Here is a 19,740-nt window from a genome sequence, read left to right on the forward strand (position 1 = left end):
CACACACACTCTCCTATGTCTATAGAAGACACACACACACACAGTAGACGTTTAGGTGCTTACCGGTGCAGTCCTTCTTGTTCCAGTGGAGTTTCTGACCGGGCGGACACAGACACTCATAGCCTCCCTGTGTGTTCACACAGCTGTGCTCACAGCTCCCGTTGTTAATGCTGCACTCATCTATGTCTGAGACACAACCACAAAGAATACAGTCAGAGGGTGTGTGTGTGTGTGTGTGTGTGTGTGTGTGTGTGTGTGTGTGTGTGTGTGTGTGTGTGTGTGTGTGCACATGTACGTGGTTGAGTATCATCAAAGTTCAGAGGGACATCATCAGACATGATGTCCCGGACCTGCTGTTTTTGACTCTCTCTCTCTACCGCACCTGCTGTCTCTAACTCTGAATGATCGGCTATGAAAAGCCAACTGACATTTACTCCTGAGGTGCTGACCTGTTGCACCCTCTACAACCACTGTGATTATTATTATTTGTGAACGTTTGAACATCTGTGAACGTTTGAACATCTTGGCCATGTACTGTTATAATCTCCACCCGGCACAGCCAGAAGAGGACTGGCCAACCCTCAGAGCCTGGTTCCTCTCTAGGTTTCTTCCTAGGTTCCTCCCTTTCTAGGGAGTTTTTCCTAACCACCGTGCTTCTACATCTGCATTGCTTGCTGTTTGGGGTTTTAGGCTTTGCTGATGGGTTTGCTGATGTAAAAAGGCTTCATAAATACATTTGATTGATTGATTAGACAGAGCCTATGCTACGAGTCAGTGTGTGATGTCATCAGTGTGAGACAAACAGCTCATGTCTTCTCCGTGCTCTATATCTGACTGACTGGTATGTGTTGACTGCTAATGGAACGCCCTTAAGACAGTGGCCAGTTTAGTCTACCACTGAAGAACATGGCTGTCAGTCAGACAGGGCCAGGTGAAGTAGGATCACAACACACACACACACCCGTCAAGCCTACTGCCTCCGCACGACATGTGTGTGACAGGTACAACGCACACACATGCACACACAGGCAGGGACGCAGGTACGGAGGGCTATTCAGGGGAACTGAGGTATGAGTGTGCAGACAGCAGCGCCATCTGCACGTGCTCAGTCACCCCTCACTAACACACACAATAAAAAACACTCTCCCTCTCTTTCTATTTCTCTCTCTCCTCTTCCCTCTCTCTCTCTTTCTCCTTGTCAGTCTCTCAGGGCTTCTTACTTTGTGTCAGTCAATTCCTTTTTAGCTGTGCCTCTCCCTAGCTACCTGTCTGTCTAACTCTTTCCAATGTGTGCGTGCGTGCAATCCCATGCATGTCTGTGTCCTCCTCACCTCCGCAGTGTGTGAGGCCGTACAGAGTGTATCCTTCCTGACAGACACAGTCGAAGCTGCCAGGGTAGTTGACGCAGGTGTGGTCGCAGGTCCTCTCAAAGGAACACTCGTCAATATCTGAGAGGAGAAACACAGATCGTATGTAATGCTACTACACACGGGGGCTGTCCAAAATGACACCATTCCCAATATAGTGCACTACTTTTGACTACAGCCCCATGGCACTCTATTCCCTATATAGTGCACTACATTGGACCAAGGCTCCAATGGCAAAAGGGAATAGGGTGCCATTTGAGATGCTGCCATGAACTGGACCATAGTGAGTCACTCTGACCATGCCGTCACCAAGGACTTATGGACAGTATAGCCAGTGTCTATATGAAACATGCTTAAAGATAGGACAGAGTTAACATCCATGTTCTCAGTACAGAGCATTTTGACCCGTTGCATCACCGCCTGGTATGGCAACTGCTCGGCATCTGACCGTAAGGCGCTACAGAGGGTAGTGCGTACGGCCCAGTACATCACTTGGGCCAGGCTTCCTGCCATCCAGGACCTATATACTAGGCGTTGTCGGAGGAAGGCCCAAAAGATTGTCAAAGACTCCAGTCACCCAAGTCATAGACTGTTCTCTCTGCTACCGCACGGCAAGCGGTACCGGAGCGCCAAGTCTAGGACAAAAAGGCATCTTAACAGCTTCTACCCCCAAGCCTGCTGAACAACTAAACTAATGAAATGGCCAGCTGGACTATTTACATTGATCCCCCCTGCTTTTACACTGCTGCTTCTCGCTGTTTATTATCTACGCATAGTCACTTTACAAATTACCTCGACTAACCTGTACCCCCAAACATTGACTCTGTACCGGTACCCCCTGTATATAGCCTCCACATTGACTGTACTGGTACCCCCTGTATATAGCCTCCACATTGACTCAGCACCGGTAGCCCCTGTATATACAGCCTCCACATTGACTCAGTACTGGTACCCCCTGTATATAGCCTCCACATTGACTCAGTACCGGTACCTCCTGTATAAAGCCTCCACATTGACTGAGTACTGGCACCCCCTGCATATAGCCTCCACATTGACTCAGTACTGGTACCCCCTGTATATAGCCTCCACATTGACTCAGTACTGGTACCCCCTGTATATATAGCCTCCACATTGACTCAGTACCGGTACCTCCTGTATAAAGCCTCCACATTGACTGAGTACTGGCACCCTCTGTATATAGCCTCCACATTGACTCAGTACTGGTACCCCCTGTATATAGCCTCCACATTGACTCAGTACTGGTACCCCCTGTATATAGCCTCCACATTGACTCAGTACTGGAACCCCCTGCATATAGCCTCCACATTGACTCAGTACTGGTACCCCCTGCATATAGCCTCCACATTGACTCAGTACTGGAACCCCCTGTATATAGCCTCCACATTGACTCAGTACTGGAACCCCCTGTATATAGCCTCCACATTGACTCAGTACTGGAATCCCCTGTATATAGCCTCCACATTGACTCAGTACTGGAACCCCCTGTATATAGCCTCCACATTGACTCAGTACTGGAACCCCCTGTATATAGCCTCCACATTGACTCAGTACTGGTACCCCCTGCCTATAGCCTCCACATTGACTCAGTACTGGTACCCCCTGCATATAGTCTCCACATTGACTCAGTACTGGTACCCCCTGTATATAGCCTCCACATTGACTCAGTACTGGTACCCCCTGTATATAGCCTCCACATTGACTCAGTACTGGTACCCCCTGCATATAGCCTCCACATTGACTCAGTACTGGTACCCCCTGCATATAGCCTCCACATTGACTCAGTACTGGTACCCCCTGTATATAGCCTCCACATTGACTCAGTACTGGTACCCCCTGCATATAGCCTCCACATTGACTCAGTACTGGTACCCCCTGCATATAGCCTCCACATTGACTCAGTATTGGTACCCTCTATATGTAATGTAGCCTCGTTATTGTTAAGTATATTTATTGTGATATTTTTTTATTAATTAGATATTTTTTAACTTTAGTTTATTTAGTAAATATTTTCTTAACTATTTCTTGAACTGCATTGTTGGGTAAGGGCTCGTAAGTAAGCATTTCACGGTAAGGTCTATACCTGTTGTATTTGACGCATGTGACAAACACAATTTGATGTGATTTGTATACTGGATATTGAAAGCATTGAGTTTCACTATGGGGAGTTGTATGAACTGTCTTTTGTTTAGAGTGCTAGAAGCTGTGAAGAGGAATTTCCACTAAAAGTACAATCAATCTGAACTGTGAACTGTCAGTGGTGAGACAGTGGATGTGTGTGTGTGTGTGTGTGTGGTGTGTGGGTTGGAGGACTGGACACTGCAGGAGCATTTCAAAATGTTCTGTCTGGAATAACAGTGTACATTCAGCCTGGTTATGTGGGTGGGAGTCTAAACACTGACAGGGTTACTGGGTGTGTGTGTGTGTGTCAGGTTGGTTGCTCAAGATTTACACACATAAACACACACACACACACACACGCAATACACAAACCCTGACCATTAAGCCATCTTCTTTGGTTGTAGCAGAGAGCATGTTTGCTTCCTTCCTCTTGATGAACCAACAAGCTGATACATGAGTCATAGATATTACTCTCTCCGACTCTTCCCCACACAAACACCCATTACTCAGCCACGGCTAATAAGACCGGTCCATTAATCAGACTGGAGTTCATTGTTAACAAACAGAGGTGTGGAGAACAGATCAGAGCTCTGCTCACTAAACAACCCCAAGAGGTCTTCTCAGTGGAGACTTAAAGATCCAATTCAGTCCTTCAGTCAAGCCCTCCACCCCAGGCCTGGGATAGATCAGACCAACTCACTGTGGTCAGGACCAGGGGCTGATCTAGGATCAGGTCCCCCCTATCAATTTAATCATATTAATTCTGACTTAAAAGGCCAAACTGATCCAAGATCAGCACGCCTACAGGCCCTGGTTTTGGTTTATAATTGTTTTATTTGAGTGAGAAAGATGTAATGACATATTTGGGTGGCTGACAGTAGCAACAGCATTACTCCAGTCCTGCGTCTCCAACTCACCTGGACTATTTCAATACCAAGTCATCTGGGCTGTGGAGATTTACACAGGCTAAAAATACAGTGTGTTATGATAAAGTTTGTCATGAGGAGGAAGTTGTTGAGGCCTGGCTTCTGTTGGCTCCTGGGCTGCTTTGCTACAGTCCTTGGGGCGGCAGGGTAGCCTAGGGGTTGAGCGTTGGGTTGCGTTGGGCTAGTTACCGAAAGGTTGCAAGTTCAAATCCCCGAGCTGACAAGGTACAAATCTGTCGTTCTGACCCTGAACAAGGCAGTTAACCCACTGTTCCAAGGCCGTCATTGAAAATAAGAGTTTGTTCTTAACTGACTTGCCTAGTTAAATAAAGGTTAAATGTAAGTCGCTCTGGATAAGAGCGTCTGCTAAATGACTTAAATGTAAATGTCCTCCAGGCAACTGTCTATATGACGGGCTACGGTTAGACTACCATACCCGATTAATGAAACTAGCATCAGACCACAACCCCAGCCACCACGCAGCACTGGAACGACTTGAGAGAGGCGCAGCTGTATAATCTAATTTCACAGAGAGGTGCCAGATGTTGGTTTGGCTGATGTGCAGGTGTCTTGTCGGGTTTGTGGGGTCGGGTGTAAAGACACCCAAGGTTAGTGTCCCTGTTTGTTAAAACACCAAACAACATAGCCTGTCTGTTAATAAGCATACTGTGTCTGCAAAGCTAAAGCTCCCTCCGTCCGCTTGACCTCTACTGTATTGTTTTAATACAGCTACCTGTACGGAGTCTTTATGTTCCGGGTGATTATTGCACACCCCATTCTCCATCCCCCCTGTCCTTGTACAGGCATAGGGTCAGCCTAAAGCCTCTCTCTCTCTGTATTTGTCTCCCCCTCCCTTTCTCTCTCAGGAGGAACCTGGCATAGCTGTAGCTCTTCTCAGACACGTATTACCAGGAGCTATTTTCCTTGGAAGAGCTTACCAGCATGGAAAGAATTAAAACATTAAATAAATAAAAGTTAAAAATAAAAATCTGTAACAAAAATACCACTTGTTAGCAGATGGAACAACATGTGTTTTTGGACACTGGAAGCTTAGTTTTACAGTCAGGTAAGCTGATGGGTGGAAGGAGCGTGTCAGTGTGTGTGTGTGTGTGTGTGTGTGTGTGTGTGTGTTCCTCCCATCAGCGCACACCCAAGTTAACTGTGTTATTGGCGTGCATGGAGTTGTGTAAACTGTTTGTTGGCAGTTCTTTTTGTGTTTAATATGACAGTGTTGATGTTTAATATGACACACACACACACACACACACACACACACACACACACACACACACACACACACACACACACACACACTGGGATAGAGTTGTTTGGTGTTTTTGGTTCGGGGACAAAAACACTGCAGGGTGTTGTTGTTAATAAAATAATTTGTGATGTGTGCCTCTCCTGTCTCTCTTGCTGTGACTTGTACAGGGGAATTTGCATTTGTCCTCCAAACATAACCAGGGATTAGATATGAAGAGAGAAGCAGAATGCCTTAATACAGCTGACAGTAAATTACACCCACTGGAGGATGCTAAATCAATTGTAATAACAAGCCTATCTGTGCATGTCATTCCAGGTGAATGATTTGTAGGCCAACCCTTGTTTTGATTCTATGTATGATCCTGCTCTGAACATAAAGAGCATGAGTGAGTTACTACTGTAGAGATTTATGATAGAAACTACTAGGCCGTCTGCATATTCTAGTATATCCATTCCCATGGTCCCTGTTCCGTGACACCTTCCGTTCGTGACCTGATCGCGGAGTGCCCGCACTGTTTCCAAAGGTAACCGTCTTAAAGCATTGTGACGTCATCAGTCATCAGACAGGAGTGTATGACAGCTGTCAGCCAGGTAGGCTGCTCACCCTGGCAGGTGCGCTCGTCTGTGAGGAGCTTGTGGCCCTTCTGGCAGCTGCACTCAAAGGAGCCCACCGTGTTTTTGCAGAAATGGTCACAGCCGCCGTTATTGAACGCCTCCTGACATTCATCTATGTCTGTACGGAGATAGGGAGAGAGGGATGGGGGGGGGGGGGGGGGGAGACAGAGAGTAAGAGAGCGAGAAAGAGAGAGCATTAGGTCACAGATACACTAAGGCGATAGGCAATACTGGTCAAAGAGAACAGAGTTTTTACACACACACACACACAGACACAGACACAGACACACACAGACACACAGAAACACACAGTATATAACTCTGCCGTGCTAAAGTGTTCCCCTTTAGCAGTCTCTCCCACACAGCCACTGCCATGCTGGGATGTAGATCTCCAAATTGGCAGACAACAGGCCAATAAAAGGCTTCACTAATGCCTTGGAAATCTATTCTAAGCCTCTGTAAGAGTCTTTATGGAACAGGGGGAGGCAGGCGGGGTGAGAGTAAGGGTGAGACAGGGGGAGTCAGAGAGAAGTGGGGTTTTCCTAATGCTCGTATTTGTGCTAACAGGAAGAAGCCAGGAGTTGGCAGGCCTGAAAGACAACATGAACACTGGCTGTGCTGCGTTGTGGCGGTAAAGTAGGTTTCCATCCACACAACAAGTCGTAACCGCAGTGCCAGGGTGTCCGTGTGGGCCAGCCGCCCTCAGTCACAAACATATTGCCACAACACCGGGAAGATATTATCCCAGAGCAAACAAACCTATGGGAGTCCCATCGCTGTTCCCTGAAGGCCTCACCTGCCTCTTTCATTCTCTTATTCATTCACTCTTTCTTTTCATTCTTTCAGATCTCTGATAAAAATGAACGAAGTCTCATTCACCAGTGGTTTCTTTTCTGCTGCTAGACCATTTCTTTATGCGGTTTCATTATTCTATTGATTTCTTTCTCTCTCTTTCTCTTCCTCTTGGCATGTGTGTCTGTGCGCATGTTTTGTGTGTGTGTGTGTGTGTGTGTGTGTGTGTGTGTGTGTGTGTGTGTGTGTGTGTGTGTGTGTGTGTGTGTGTGTGTGTGTGTGATGGTATCAAGTGTAATGGTAGCTTCACGGTGCTCAGCAGCAGACAGCATGGTACAGGCTCAGCGGGATTGTTGAGAGGGATCCTCCACTAGCCTCTACTGGCTGATCCTATGACACGCTCTTTACCTGGAACTAATGGAACAGCCTGCTGCTACTGCTACTGCTGTACACAACACTGTCTAGCCCACCATGCAAGGACTTAGAGAAGAGGGGAGAGACACAGAGAGAGAGAGAGAGCGAGAGAGAGAAAGAGTGAGAGAAAGAGTAAGAGAGAGAGAGAGCAAGAGAGAGTGAGAGAAAGAGAGAGCAAGGGGGGAGGGGTGCTGAATGAATACATCATTGAACCCCCCCCCCCCCCACACACCCCTAAAGGCTTACACCATCCAGGGGTTTGATGGACTTTCCCATAACTTCCATCTACCCCTCCTCCCCCCTCCTACTGCCCATGTGACTAGGTCTTCCTGAATCCCTGTGGAATAAAGGCCCAGGTGTGTGAGACGATCCAGAGACGTAGATCAGGAATAATAAGCGAGCCGGATCCCCTGGGGCTGTGTATGCAGTGCCAACCCTCCAGCCTGGTGGGATCTGATGTCACGCTACAATCCCCCCATAACCCCATCCCTTCTCTCTCCTCACCCCTTCCTCTTTCTAAATATGTGCCCTCAGCCGAACCCTGGAGAGGGTCACTGGGTATATTTCCCTCCTGAGAGGACTGGCAATGCCACACTCAACAAGGGAGGAAAGGAGGAAAGGAAAAGGGGATGAGGAAGAGATGGAAAAGAAAGTGGAAGAGGTAGAAGGCAGATTTAGTGGACGAGGAGAAACGTTAAGGGGAAGAAAGGAGGAAAGTGGAAGGGTAGAGGGAGGAGGAAGAGACGGAAGAGAAAGCAAAGGAGGGAGGGAGTATTAAGAGGAGGGAGAAAGGGAAATAACAGAAGAAGAGTGGAGGGAGGAGGGAGAGGACAATAGCATGCCAGATTACACGGGCTAAGCCCTTTTTGATTGGTGCTCTAAGTGATGAAAACTGCTGTGGATTAACACCTAAGCCTTTGAGTCAGAGAGTCAGTCAAGCAAGACACCACAGGGAAGACTCGTCTAAGAGAGGAGTGGAGGGGAGGGGAGGGGAGAGGAGGACAGGGGGGAGAAGGGAGGGAGGAGGAGGAGAGGATAAGATAGGAAGGAAAAGGAGAGGAAGGGAGAGAAAGGAGAGTAGGAGAGGAGGGAGAGGAAGAGAGGTGAGTGGGAGAAAAAGAGCGGGTAGATGGAAAGGGGTAGAGAAAAACAGAAGGAAGGGAAGTAGGTGGGGAAGGCGTGGTCAGATATTGCATGTTACCTTTAATAGTCAGTCCACCGTGCAACGAACCAAGTGAGATAAAGCCAGACAAATATATACAGTTGAGTGCTATAAAAGAACATCAGAATAAAATAGTCCTCAGACGACAGGGCCTGTGTTTTCCTATAACAATGTATCCTGATATAAGGGAACCTCTCCATCAAGGCTGAAGTGCAGTGTAACCTCACTGTACAGTGGAATTCCATAGAGTGATTTGAGGACATTCCTATTTGCATATATACTACAACTACAATCAGAGACAGTAAATAGTTTGGGGTGGCAGGTAGCTTAGTGGTTAGAGCGTTGGGCCAGGAACCGAAAGGTTGCTGGATCAAATCCCCGCGCCGACAAGGTAAACATCTATTGTTCTCCCCCTGAACAAGGCAGTTAACCCGCTGTTCCCTGGTAGGCCGTCATTGTAAATAAGAATTTGTTCTTAACTGACCTGCCTAGTTAAATAAAGGTTAAACTGTCCACGGCCTTTAAGGGGATTGTCCTACATCTGGCTTTCCTCAGACTCTGGAGGTAAGGACGCTCGTCTCCCGGCTGACCCTCTGAACCGACGACTCATTGAAAGCTGTGCTCTCAAGCAATGACCTCATCCAAAGCTGAGCTCTCAAGCAATGACCTCATCAAAAGCTGTGCTCTCAAGCAATAACCTCATTGAAAGCTGTGCTCTCAAGCAATGACCTCATCAAAAGCTGAGCTCTCAACACTGACCTTGCTTTCTTTCTCTCCTCTTCCATCATAATTTGCTTTTTGATGATTGCTTTCTTAGAGAGAAGACCTCTTTCTCTGTTCTGTCCTCTCTGCTCCCCCTTTTCCATCTCCTCCACGTTCTGTTAATTGCCTCCTCTTGTCTCTCTTTTAAATCAATCATGGCTTTCCCAGTTCCGTTTCCTTGGCATGCCGGCAGCAGATCTCATCTCTATAGAAAGGATGGCTACCTGTCTCCCTAGAGGGGATCTTCTCTCTCTCGCACATACTCTCTCTCTTTCTCTCCCTCTCTCTGCAGTCTTAGAAAAAAAAGGTGCTATCTATAACCGAGGGTTCTACATGGAACCTGGAACCAAAAAGGATTATCCTATGGGGACAGCCGAAGAACCCTTTTGGAACCCTTTTGTCTAAGTGTACCCCCTCTCTCTCTCCACATCTCTCGCTCTCTCCACATCTCTCACACACACACACACACACACACACGCACACACCTCCCCCGCCGTCCCTCAGATGCCAATTGCCCACCATCCCAGACAAGTCTACAGAAGGTATAACAATATCGCCCCCAACCTACCCAGCCCAAACTTCCCCAACACAGACAAAGATCCCTAATTATTCAGTAAGTCTGGCAGCCATAACTACTGGCATAGCATAGCATAGCATAGCCACCACATTTCCCCACACTTAATGGCCACTCTGTGGAAGCCTGAGCCCAATAATGGCCTATATAATTACCTTTAATAGCCCTTAAATAAGCTTCAAGCTCAAATAAAAACATTAAGCATCCATACATCTTGAAATTATAAAACACTGTGTGTGAGAGAGAGAAATTGTGTGTGTAAATGAGACAGAGGGAGTGTGTATGTCTGTGTGTGTGTGTGTGTGAGAGGGAGAAAGAGAGAGAGAGAGGAGAAACAAAGAGAGTGAGAAAAGCAGAGTGACAGGAGGTGGGAAGGAGACAGGAGAGTGGGAAGGAGACAGCGGAGTGGGAAGTGAGACAGGGGAGTGGGAAGGAGACAGGGGAGTGGGAAGGAGACAGGGGAGTGGGAAGGAGACAGGGGACTGGGAAGGAGACAGGGGAGTGGGAAGGAGACACAGGGGACTGGGAAGTGAGACAGGGGAGTGGGAAGGAGACAGGGGAGTGGGAAGAAGACAGGAGAGTGGGAAGTGAGACAGTGGAGTGGGAAGGAGACAGGGGAGTGGGAAGGAGACACAGGGGACTGGGAAGTGAGACAGGGGAGTGGGAAGGAGACAGGGGAGTGGGAAGAAGACAGGAGAGTGGGAAGTGAGAAGTGGAGTGGGAAGGAGACAGGGGAGTGGGAAGGAGACAGGGGAGTGGGAAGGAGACAGGGGAGTGGGAAGGAGACGGGAGAGTGGGAAGGAGACAGGGGAGTGGGAAGGAGACAGGAGAGTGGGAAGGAGACAGGGGAGTGGGAAGTGAAACAGGGGAGTGGGAAGGAGACAGGGGAGTGGAAAGTGAGACAGGGGAGTGGGACGGAGAGGTAGAGATAGAGTAGTCGGGTGAAGAGTCAATCAGACATGCTGGGAGAGCAGTTTCCATCTGGATCTGTCCACTTCTATGGAGGGAGAGGGAGACAGAGAGAGACCACCTAAAAGGAAGAGATTCCCAAAGCCATCACCTACAAAAAGATGAACTTGGAGAAGAGTCCCCTAAGCAAGCTGGTCCTGGGGCTCTGTTCACAAACACAAACAGACCCCACAGAACAGCAACACAATTAGACCCAACCAAATCTTGAGAAAACAAAAAGATAATTACTTGACACATTGGAAAGAATTAACAAAAAAACAAAGAAAACTAGAATGCTATTTGGCCCTAAACAGAGAGTACACAGTGGCAGAATACCTGACCACTGTGACTGACCCAAACTTAAGGAATGCTTTGACTATGTACAGACTCAGTGAGCATAGCCTTGCTATTGAGAAAGGCCGCCGTAGGCAGACCTGACTCTCAAGAGAAGACAGGCTATGTGCACACTGCCCACCTCCTGCCAAATGTGTGACCATATTAGAGACACATATTTCCCTCAGATTACTCAGATCCACAAAGAATTCAAAAACAAACCCAATTTTGATAAACTCCCATATCTATTGGGTGAAATACCACAGTGTGCCATCACAGCAGCAAGATTTGTGACCTGTTGCCACAAGACAAGGGCAACTAGTGAAGAACAAACCCCATTGTAAATACAACCCATATTTATATTTATTTATTTTCCATATTTATATTTATTTACTATTTGCACATCGTTACAACACTGTATATAGACATAATATGACATTTGAAATGTCTTTATTATTTTGGAACTTCTGTGAGTGTAATGTTTACTGTTTTTTTTATTTATTATTGTTTATTTCACTTTTGTTTAAAATCTACTTCACTTGCTTTGGCAATGTTAACATGTGTTTCCCATGCCAATAAAGCCCTTGAATTGAAATTGAATTGAGAGAGCACCTCTGTGATTGCATTGCACACACATCTGGGCTGCCAGGGGCCAGCTGGTAGTTAGGCCTCTATTAACGAGGGCATAGCTAATTAAGGCTCTCCTACATATGATGTACCATAATGAGGATCTCACTCAGGGAGGGGAGAGGTGGTAGGGGAGACCTGGGGAGGAAAAGAGGGATGGAAAGGAAATGAGAGCAATGAATGGAGCGGAGAAGGAATGGGGATGTCTCATGTTCTATCATTCTCAGTCACTCACTCTCTCACTCATTCAATCTTCCACTCTCTATGTCCACTGATCTATCTCTCTCTCCCCTTATCTCTTGTATCTGCCTCTCATTTCAGATAGATATCTCTTTTTGTTACCATCTCCGTCTCTCTCTTCCTTTCTCACCGTGATCTAATCCTTTGAATCTCTCTAAGTGTCTGGGTGTAAGAACAGGGGTGTAATCTGTCAACGCATACACACACACACACGCACACACACACAGACAAACACACACCCACACCCATCAATCTCCCATCCCTGTTTGACATTTACCATCGGTTCTAGCGATACCCTGCTTCATCTGCGATCAGTAGGTCCATTCTGAGCCCTGCTGCTCCCTGAATATAACCAGCCAATAGCAGCTCATTACCATCTATTACAGCCATCTGCCTGAATGGCTGGTTGACTGTCTACTGGCTGGCTGGCTGACTGGATAACTGTCTACTGACTGGCTGGCTGGCTGACTGTCTCCTAGCTGGTTTACTGACTGGCTGGCTGACTGGCTAACGGTCTACTGGCTGGCTGATTGACTGACTGGCTGACTGACTGGCTAACTGTCTACTGGCTGGCTGATTGACTGGCTGGCTTACTGGCTGACTAGCTGGCTGACTGGATGTATGACTGAGTGACTGGCTGGTTGGTTGGCTGACTGGGTACTGACAATCTACTGGATGACTGACTGGCTGACTGTCTACTGGCTGACTGTCTAGTGGCTGACTGACTGGCTGACTGTCTACTGGCTGACTGACTAACTGACCGACTGGTTAACTGACTGACTGGCTAACTGTCTGACTGACTGGCTGATTGACTGGCTGACTGGCTGGCTGGCTGGGCACACTGCTGCTGCTGGGAAGGCTGAGGGCCAAATGGAAGGGCTAACATCGGCCTGGGCTAAGAGAAACAAACGCACTGGCTTACTGCTCCTTGCTCCTCTTAGGATAGGAGGTTGTAGGCCCAAGGCAGCACTAGGAGCTGTGTTTGCAGTGAGAAATCCAACACTATATGAGATATGAGAGCAGAACACAGTCTTACTGCCGAGTACATTTTTTATTTAACCTTTATTTACTGCTAAGTTATTGCTAAGTTAACCTGAGCCCTGAGCTGATGCAGAGGAAAAGCCTTGAGACGGTGGTTTAGGGTTCAGCAGACGATTAGGATAAATTGAAATTAACAACAGTGTAGGATAAATAATCAACCGGTAATGAGAATATGGCTGAACGTTGACCTTTGGCCCTTGACCTCAATACAGGAAGTAGAACAGAGGGATCAACTGGAAGGTCATTGTTGCATAAGATGCTTGTGAGTCGATAATAGTCCTCTCAAAAGACAAAGATAGTAGATAGAGAACGGAAAGAGGGAGAGGCAGCAAACAAGACAGAAAGAAAGAAAGAGAAGAAGAAATAAGGTTTGTATTGTAACAGGAACTGCAGTCATCAGGGATAAAAACCATTGGAGAGAGAGTGAGAGTGAGAGAGAGAGGAGGAATGTGGAAGCTCTTCGGCTGCTGCTGCAGACTTATCTCTGAGCGCTCGCGTAGCCTTGGTACGCACCTCGGGAAAACTGTGTGGTTCTACAAAATATTTACAGTAAAAAGCAATTCATTTGAGGAAACCTGAACCTGTCCAAATAATTTGGGGACGGGAGAAGGGGGATCTACTGTTCATAAAAAGCGGCGTTTCCCTCGGTGTGACCACCTCAGGCTGCTAATGTGGGAGACGACGAGCGGCTCGGGTCAGAGCCGGCCGTGTATTTATCAGAGGATTTAAACGGCCCGCTCTGTTTGCTTTGTCCCTAAAGACTCTCCTCCGTCTAATAACAGAGGCTCTATGGGCCGCATCTGGGCCAAGAGCAACTCCTGTAAAGAGCAACACAACAGTAAAATAAAACACGAGGCAGGGCCGACGCCGGCCTGACGGAGGGAGAGCCGGAACGGATGAGGGCCGGAGCTGGGCCAGGCTGAGTCATGTAAGGTGAAGGAGATAGGAGTGTTATTGTGGAGATTACTGGGCCTGACATGTTAATACAGTGGGCTGTTGAGAGCGTTGGCACTTTCTGGAGGCTTTCTGTCTGGACGAGTGGGGCTAGAGGAGGAGTTTATGGGGAAGCGACTCCGTACAGTAGCTTCCAGTCTCTTGAGGATACAAAGTGACAGTGAAGCTATGACAAAAAGCTAGTGGGAGTGGTAGGTGGGAAAGTGAGGGTGAGAATCACAGGTGTTGCTGACTATGATACAGTTCATTTACTGAGATTAGCTTAGCCACATAAAGTATGTCCCCTTATAACCCAACAAGCTTGTAGCCTATCACCTGGTTTTTCCTTGTCTGTGTTAAGTGACTACTGTAATGGCTCTTTGACTGGGTTACAGGATGTGTGTGTTCAGGCTTTCGCTGGTACTGGGGAGTGGAATGCAGGCCAGTGAAGACATGTCTCAAGTGCCCATACACACACTGTACAACTGAGCAGCTCAGTCTCCCTGCACCGACCACACACACTCACTCACACACACACACACAAAACGCAAATGTGTAAACACACACACAACGCAAATGTGTAAACACACACACAACGCAAATGTGTAAACACACACACACACACACACACACACACACACACACACACACACACACACACACACACACACACACACACACGCACACACACACACACAACTCATCCACCCCCCGACACGCACCTTCTAATCAAACATCTGGAAATTGTTCACAAAATCATTTTTCTTCTCCCTCTCTTCCCTCCACCTCTCCCTCACTCCTTCCACCTCTCCCTCTCTTCCCTCCGCCTCTCCCTCACTCCTTCCACCGCTCCCTCTCTTCCCTCCGCCTCTCCCTCACTCCTTCCACCTCTCCCTCTCTTCCCTCCGCCTCTCCCTCACTCCTTCCACCTCTCCCTCACTCCTTCCACCTCTCCCTCTCTTCCCTCCGCCTCTCCCTCACTCCTTCCACCTCTCCCTCTCTTCCCTCTGCCTCTCCCTCACTCCTTCCACCTCTCCCTCTCTTCCCTCTGCCTCTCCCTCACTCCTTCCACCTCTCCCTCTCTTCCCTCCGCCTCTCCCTCACTCCTTCCACCTCTCCCTCTCTTCCCTCCGCCTCTCCCTCACTCCTTCCACCTCTCCCTCTCTTCCCTCCGCCTCTCCCTCACTCCTTCCACCTCTCCCTCTCTTCCCTCCGCCTCTCCCTCACTCCTTCCACCTCTCCCTCTCTTCCCTCCGCCTCTCCCTCACTCCTTCCACCTCTCCCTCTCTTCCCTCTGCCTCTCCCTCACTCCTTCCACCTCTCCCTCTCTTCCCTCCGCCTCTCCCTCACTCCTTCCACCTCTCCCTCTCTTCCCTCCGCCTCTCCCTCACTCCTTCCACCTCTCCCTCTCTTCCCTCTGCCTCTCCCTCACTCCTTCCACCTCTCCCTCTCTTCCCTCTGTCTCTCAATTCAATTCAATTCAATTCAATTGACTTTATTGACATGGCAAGTTCATTATTACTTACATTGTCAAAGTATACATATCGAAAAATCAAAATCAAATATATATGTATAGATATACAAAATATATATACACTGCTCAAAAAAATAAAGGGAACACTTAAACAACACAATGTAACTCCAAGCCAATCACACTTCTGTGAAATCAAACTGTCCACTTAGGAAGCAACACTGATTGACAATAAATTTCACATGCTGTTGTGCAAATGGAATAGACAAAAGGTGGAAATTATAGGCAATTAGCAAGACACCCCCCAAAACAGGAGTGATTCTGCAGGTGGTGACCACAGACCACTTCTCAGCTCCTATTCTTCCTGGCTGATGTTTTGGTCACTTTTTAATGCTGGCGGTGCTCTCACTCTAGTGGTAGCATGAGACGGAGTCTACAACCCACACAAGTGGCTCAGGTAGTGCAGTTCATCCACGATGGCACATCAATGCGAACTGTGGCAAAAAGGTTTGCTGTGTCTGTCAGCGTAGTGTCCAGAGCATGCAGGCGCTACCAGGAGACAGGCCAGTACATCAGGAGACGTGGAGGAGGCCGTAGGAGGGCAACAACCCAGCAGCAGGACCGCTACCTCCGCCTTAGTGCAAGGAGGTGCACTGCCAGCGCCCTGCAAAATGACCTCCAGCAGGCCACAAATGTGCATGTGTCTGCTCAAACGGTCAGAAACAGACTCCATGAGGGTGGTATGAGGGCCCGACGTCCACAGGTGGGGGTTGTGCTTACAGCCCAACACCGTGCAGGACGTTTGGCATTTGCCAGAGAACACCAAGATTGGCAAATTCGCCACTGGCGCCCTGTGCTCTTCACAGATGAAAGCAGGTTCACACTGAGCACATGTGACAGACGTGACAGTCTGGAGACGCCGTGGAGAACGTTCTGCTGCCTGCAACATCCTCCAGCATGACCGGTTTGGCGATGGGTCAGTCATGGTGTGGGGTGGCATTTCTTTGTGGGGCCGCACAGCCCTCCATGTGCTCGCCAGAGGTAGCCTGACTGCCATTAGGTACCGAGATGAGATCCTCAGACCCCTTGTGAGACCATATGCTGACACATGCACATTTGTGGCCTGCTGGAGGTCATTTTGCAGGGCGCTGGCAGTGCACCTCCTTGCACTAAGGCGGAGGTAGCGGTCCTGCTGCTGGGTTGTTGCCCTCCTACGGCCTCCTCCACGTCTCCTGATGTACTGGCCTGTCTCCTGGTAGCGCCTGCATGCTCTGGACACTACGCTGACAGACACAGCAAACCTTTTTGCCACAGTTCGCATTGATGTGCCATCGTGGATGAACTGCACTACCTGAGCCACTTGTGTGGGTTGTAGACTCCGTCTCATGCTACCACTAGTGAGAGCACCGCCAGCATTCAAAAGTGACCAAAACATCAGCCAGGAAGAATAGGAACTGAGAAGTGGTCTGTGGTCACCACCTGCAGAATCACTCCTGTTTTGGGGGGTGTCTTGCTAATTGCCTATAATTTCCACCTTTTGTCTATTCCATTTGCACAACAGCATGTGAAATTTATTGTCAATCAGTGTTGCTTCCTAAGTGGACAGTTTGATTTCACAGAAGTGTGATTGACTTGGAGTTACATTGTGTTGTTTAAGTGTTCCCTTTATTTTTTTGAGCAGTGTATATTTATATATAAATAAATGGTGGGACCAACAGTAATAATAATAGTAGTAGTGGACATGGGATCACCATTAACAACAACTACAACAACAATATTAATCAGAACAACAATACATTAAATCAACGGTAGTAGACCAGTGTCAACATGACTTGAGAAGACATATGACCTGGTATGAAAGACAAAACAAAACTAAGCTAAATGGGAAATATTATCAACATTACTTTGCATTTTTCACTGGCTGTCCCTCAGGTTGTGGCAGGAGGACACATATTTGGCTGCCAAAACTGCACATTTTGGCTTTTCACCCAATAAATATTTTATTTTTTCTTCATATTTTATAGTTTCAAATTCTTTGTATTGAGTTATAATTTTTGGGAAGAAATATACTCTTAGGTCTGAGTATTTGTCACAGTGTAGTAGGAAATGCACCTTGTCTCTACCTCTCCCCTGGAGCAGAGTGAGCACAGCCCGTCCTCTCTGGGCAGCCAGGTTTGTCTGTGACAACCGGTCTCTATAGCCAGACTGTGCTCACTGAGTCTGTACCTAGTCAATGTTTTCCTCAGTTTTCTATCAGTCACAGTGGTCAGATAGTCTGCCACCATGTACTGTCTGTTTAGAGCCAAATAGCATTGAAGTTTACTTAGATTTTTTGTGGTGTCTTTCCAATAGGTTATATATTTTTCTTTTTGTTTTGTGATGATTTGGTTGGGCCAGATTTTCTGAGGGCTGTCCCGAGGCTCTATGGGGTTGGTTTGGGTTGGTGAACTGAGCCTCAGAACCAGCTGGCTGAGGGGACTCTTCTCTGGTTTCATCTCTTGACATTGTAGAGCTGTGTGATGGAATGTTTTAGGGTCACTTGTTTTTAGATGGTTGTAAAATTTGATGGCTCTTTTTTCTATTCGAATGAGGAGGGGGTATTGGCCCAATTCTGCCCTACATGCGTTATTTGGAGTTTTTCTTTGTACTTGCAATACATTCTTGCAAAACTCTGCATGCAATATTTCAGTTGGATGTTTGTCCCATTTAGTAAATTCATTATTAGAGAGTGGACCCCATACTTCACTGCCATATAGAGCAATTGGTTCTATAACCGATTGAAAAATGTTGAGCCAGATTCTAATTGGAATTTCAATTTTGATGTTCCTTTTAATGGCATAGAATGCTCTTCTTGCTTTGTCTCTCAGCTCATTCACAGCCATGTGAAAGCTTCCTGTGTTGCTGATGTTTAGTCCTAGATATGTGTAGTTTTTGGTGTGTTCTAATAGAACTGTGTCCAAATAGAATTTATATTTGTCATCCTTATTTCCCGACCTTTTTTGGAATATCATTATATTTGTTTTTTTTAGGTTAACGGTCAGAGCCCAGGTCTGACAGAATCTGTGAAGACGATCTAGGTGCTGCTGTAACCCCTCTTTAGTGGGAGACAGCAGCACCAGGTCATCTGCGTACAGCAGACACTTGATTTCAGTGTTGTGTAAGGTGATACCAGGTGCTGCCGATTCTTCTAATGTTTTTGCCAATTCATTAATGTAGATGTTAAATAATGTTGGACTTATTGGGCAGCCCTGTTTCACTCCCCGCCCCTGAGAGAAGAAGTCTGTTTGCTTGTTGCCAATTTTAACCACACATTTGTTTTTAGTGTACATTGATTTAATAAAATCATATGTTTTCCCTCCAATACCACTTTCTATTAGTTTATAAAAAAGACCTTTGTGCCAAATTGAATCAAATGCTTTCTTGAAATCTACAAAACACGAGTAGATTTTACCTTTGTTTTGGTTAACTTGTTTATCAATTAGAGTGTGGAGGGTGTAAATGTGGTCTGTTGTACGATAATTTTTTAGAAATCCAATCTGGCTTCTGCTCAGGACGTTGTGTTCGTCAAGGAAATTATGTAGTCTGCTATTTATAATACTGCAGAGAATTTTCCCCAAGTTGTTGTTAACGCAAATTCCTCTGTAATTATTTGGGTCAAATTTGTCTCCATTTTTATAGATTGGTGTGATCAATCCCTGGTTCCAAATATCGGGGAAAATACCTGCAGTGAGGATAATGTTGAAGAGTTTGAGTATAGCCAATTTGAATTTGTGGTCTGTATATTTGATCATTTCATTTAAAATACCATCAGCACCACAGGCCTTTTTGGGTTGAAGATTGCATAGTTTTTCCAATAATTCTTCTTCTGTAATTGGGATATCTACAGGATTCTGATAGTTATTGACTCCTAATTCAAGGATTTGTAATTTTTCTTGTATATCTTTTTGTTCTGGGCTCTTTGTTATATTGCTGTAGAGGTTTGCAAAGTGATTTCTCCACATATCCCCATTTTGGATAGCCAATTCCTCATGATGAGGTTTGTTTAATTTATTCCAATTCTCCCAGAAGTGGTTTGATTCTATGGATTCCTCAATTCCATCCAGCTGATTTCTAATGTGCTGTTCCTTCTCTCC

The 19,740-nt window shown here is 46.9% G+C and overlaps 1 protein-coding gene across 7 annotated transcripts in view; it reads right to left on the reverse strand.

Annotated features, from left to right (window-relative positions):
* The window catches only part of LOC129865240 (signal peptide, CUB and EGF-like domain-containing protein 1), a 113,226-nt gene that overhangs the window by 12,270 nt on the left and 81,216 nt on the right, over window positions 1-19,740 (reverse strand). For all 7 annotated transcript variants that reach the window (XM_055937858.1, XM_055937863.1, XM_055937860.1 and 4 more), the window contains 3 exons: window positions 6,300-6,428; window positions 1,332-1,448; window positions 64-186 (listed from right to left, as the gene is read on the reverse strand). In XM_055937858.1, the coding sequence (XP_055793833.1) occupies window positions 64-186; window positions 1,332-1,448; window positions 6,300-6,428 (369 nt within the window). The remainder of the gene's footprint in view (window positions 1-63; window positions 187-1,331; window positions 1,449-6,299; window positions 6,429-19,740) is intronic.

Source organism: Salvelinus fontinalis, chromosome 11 (genome assembly GCF_029448725.1).
Source record: "Salvelinus fontinalis isolate EN_2023a chromosome 11, ASM2944872v1, whole genome shotgun sequence".
NCBI classification, from domain to species: Eukaryota; Metazoa; Chordata; class Actinopteri; order Salmoniformes; family Salmonidae; genus Salvelinus; species Salvelinus fontinalis.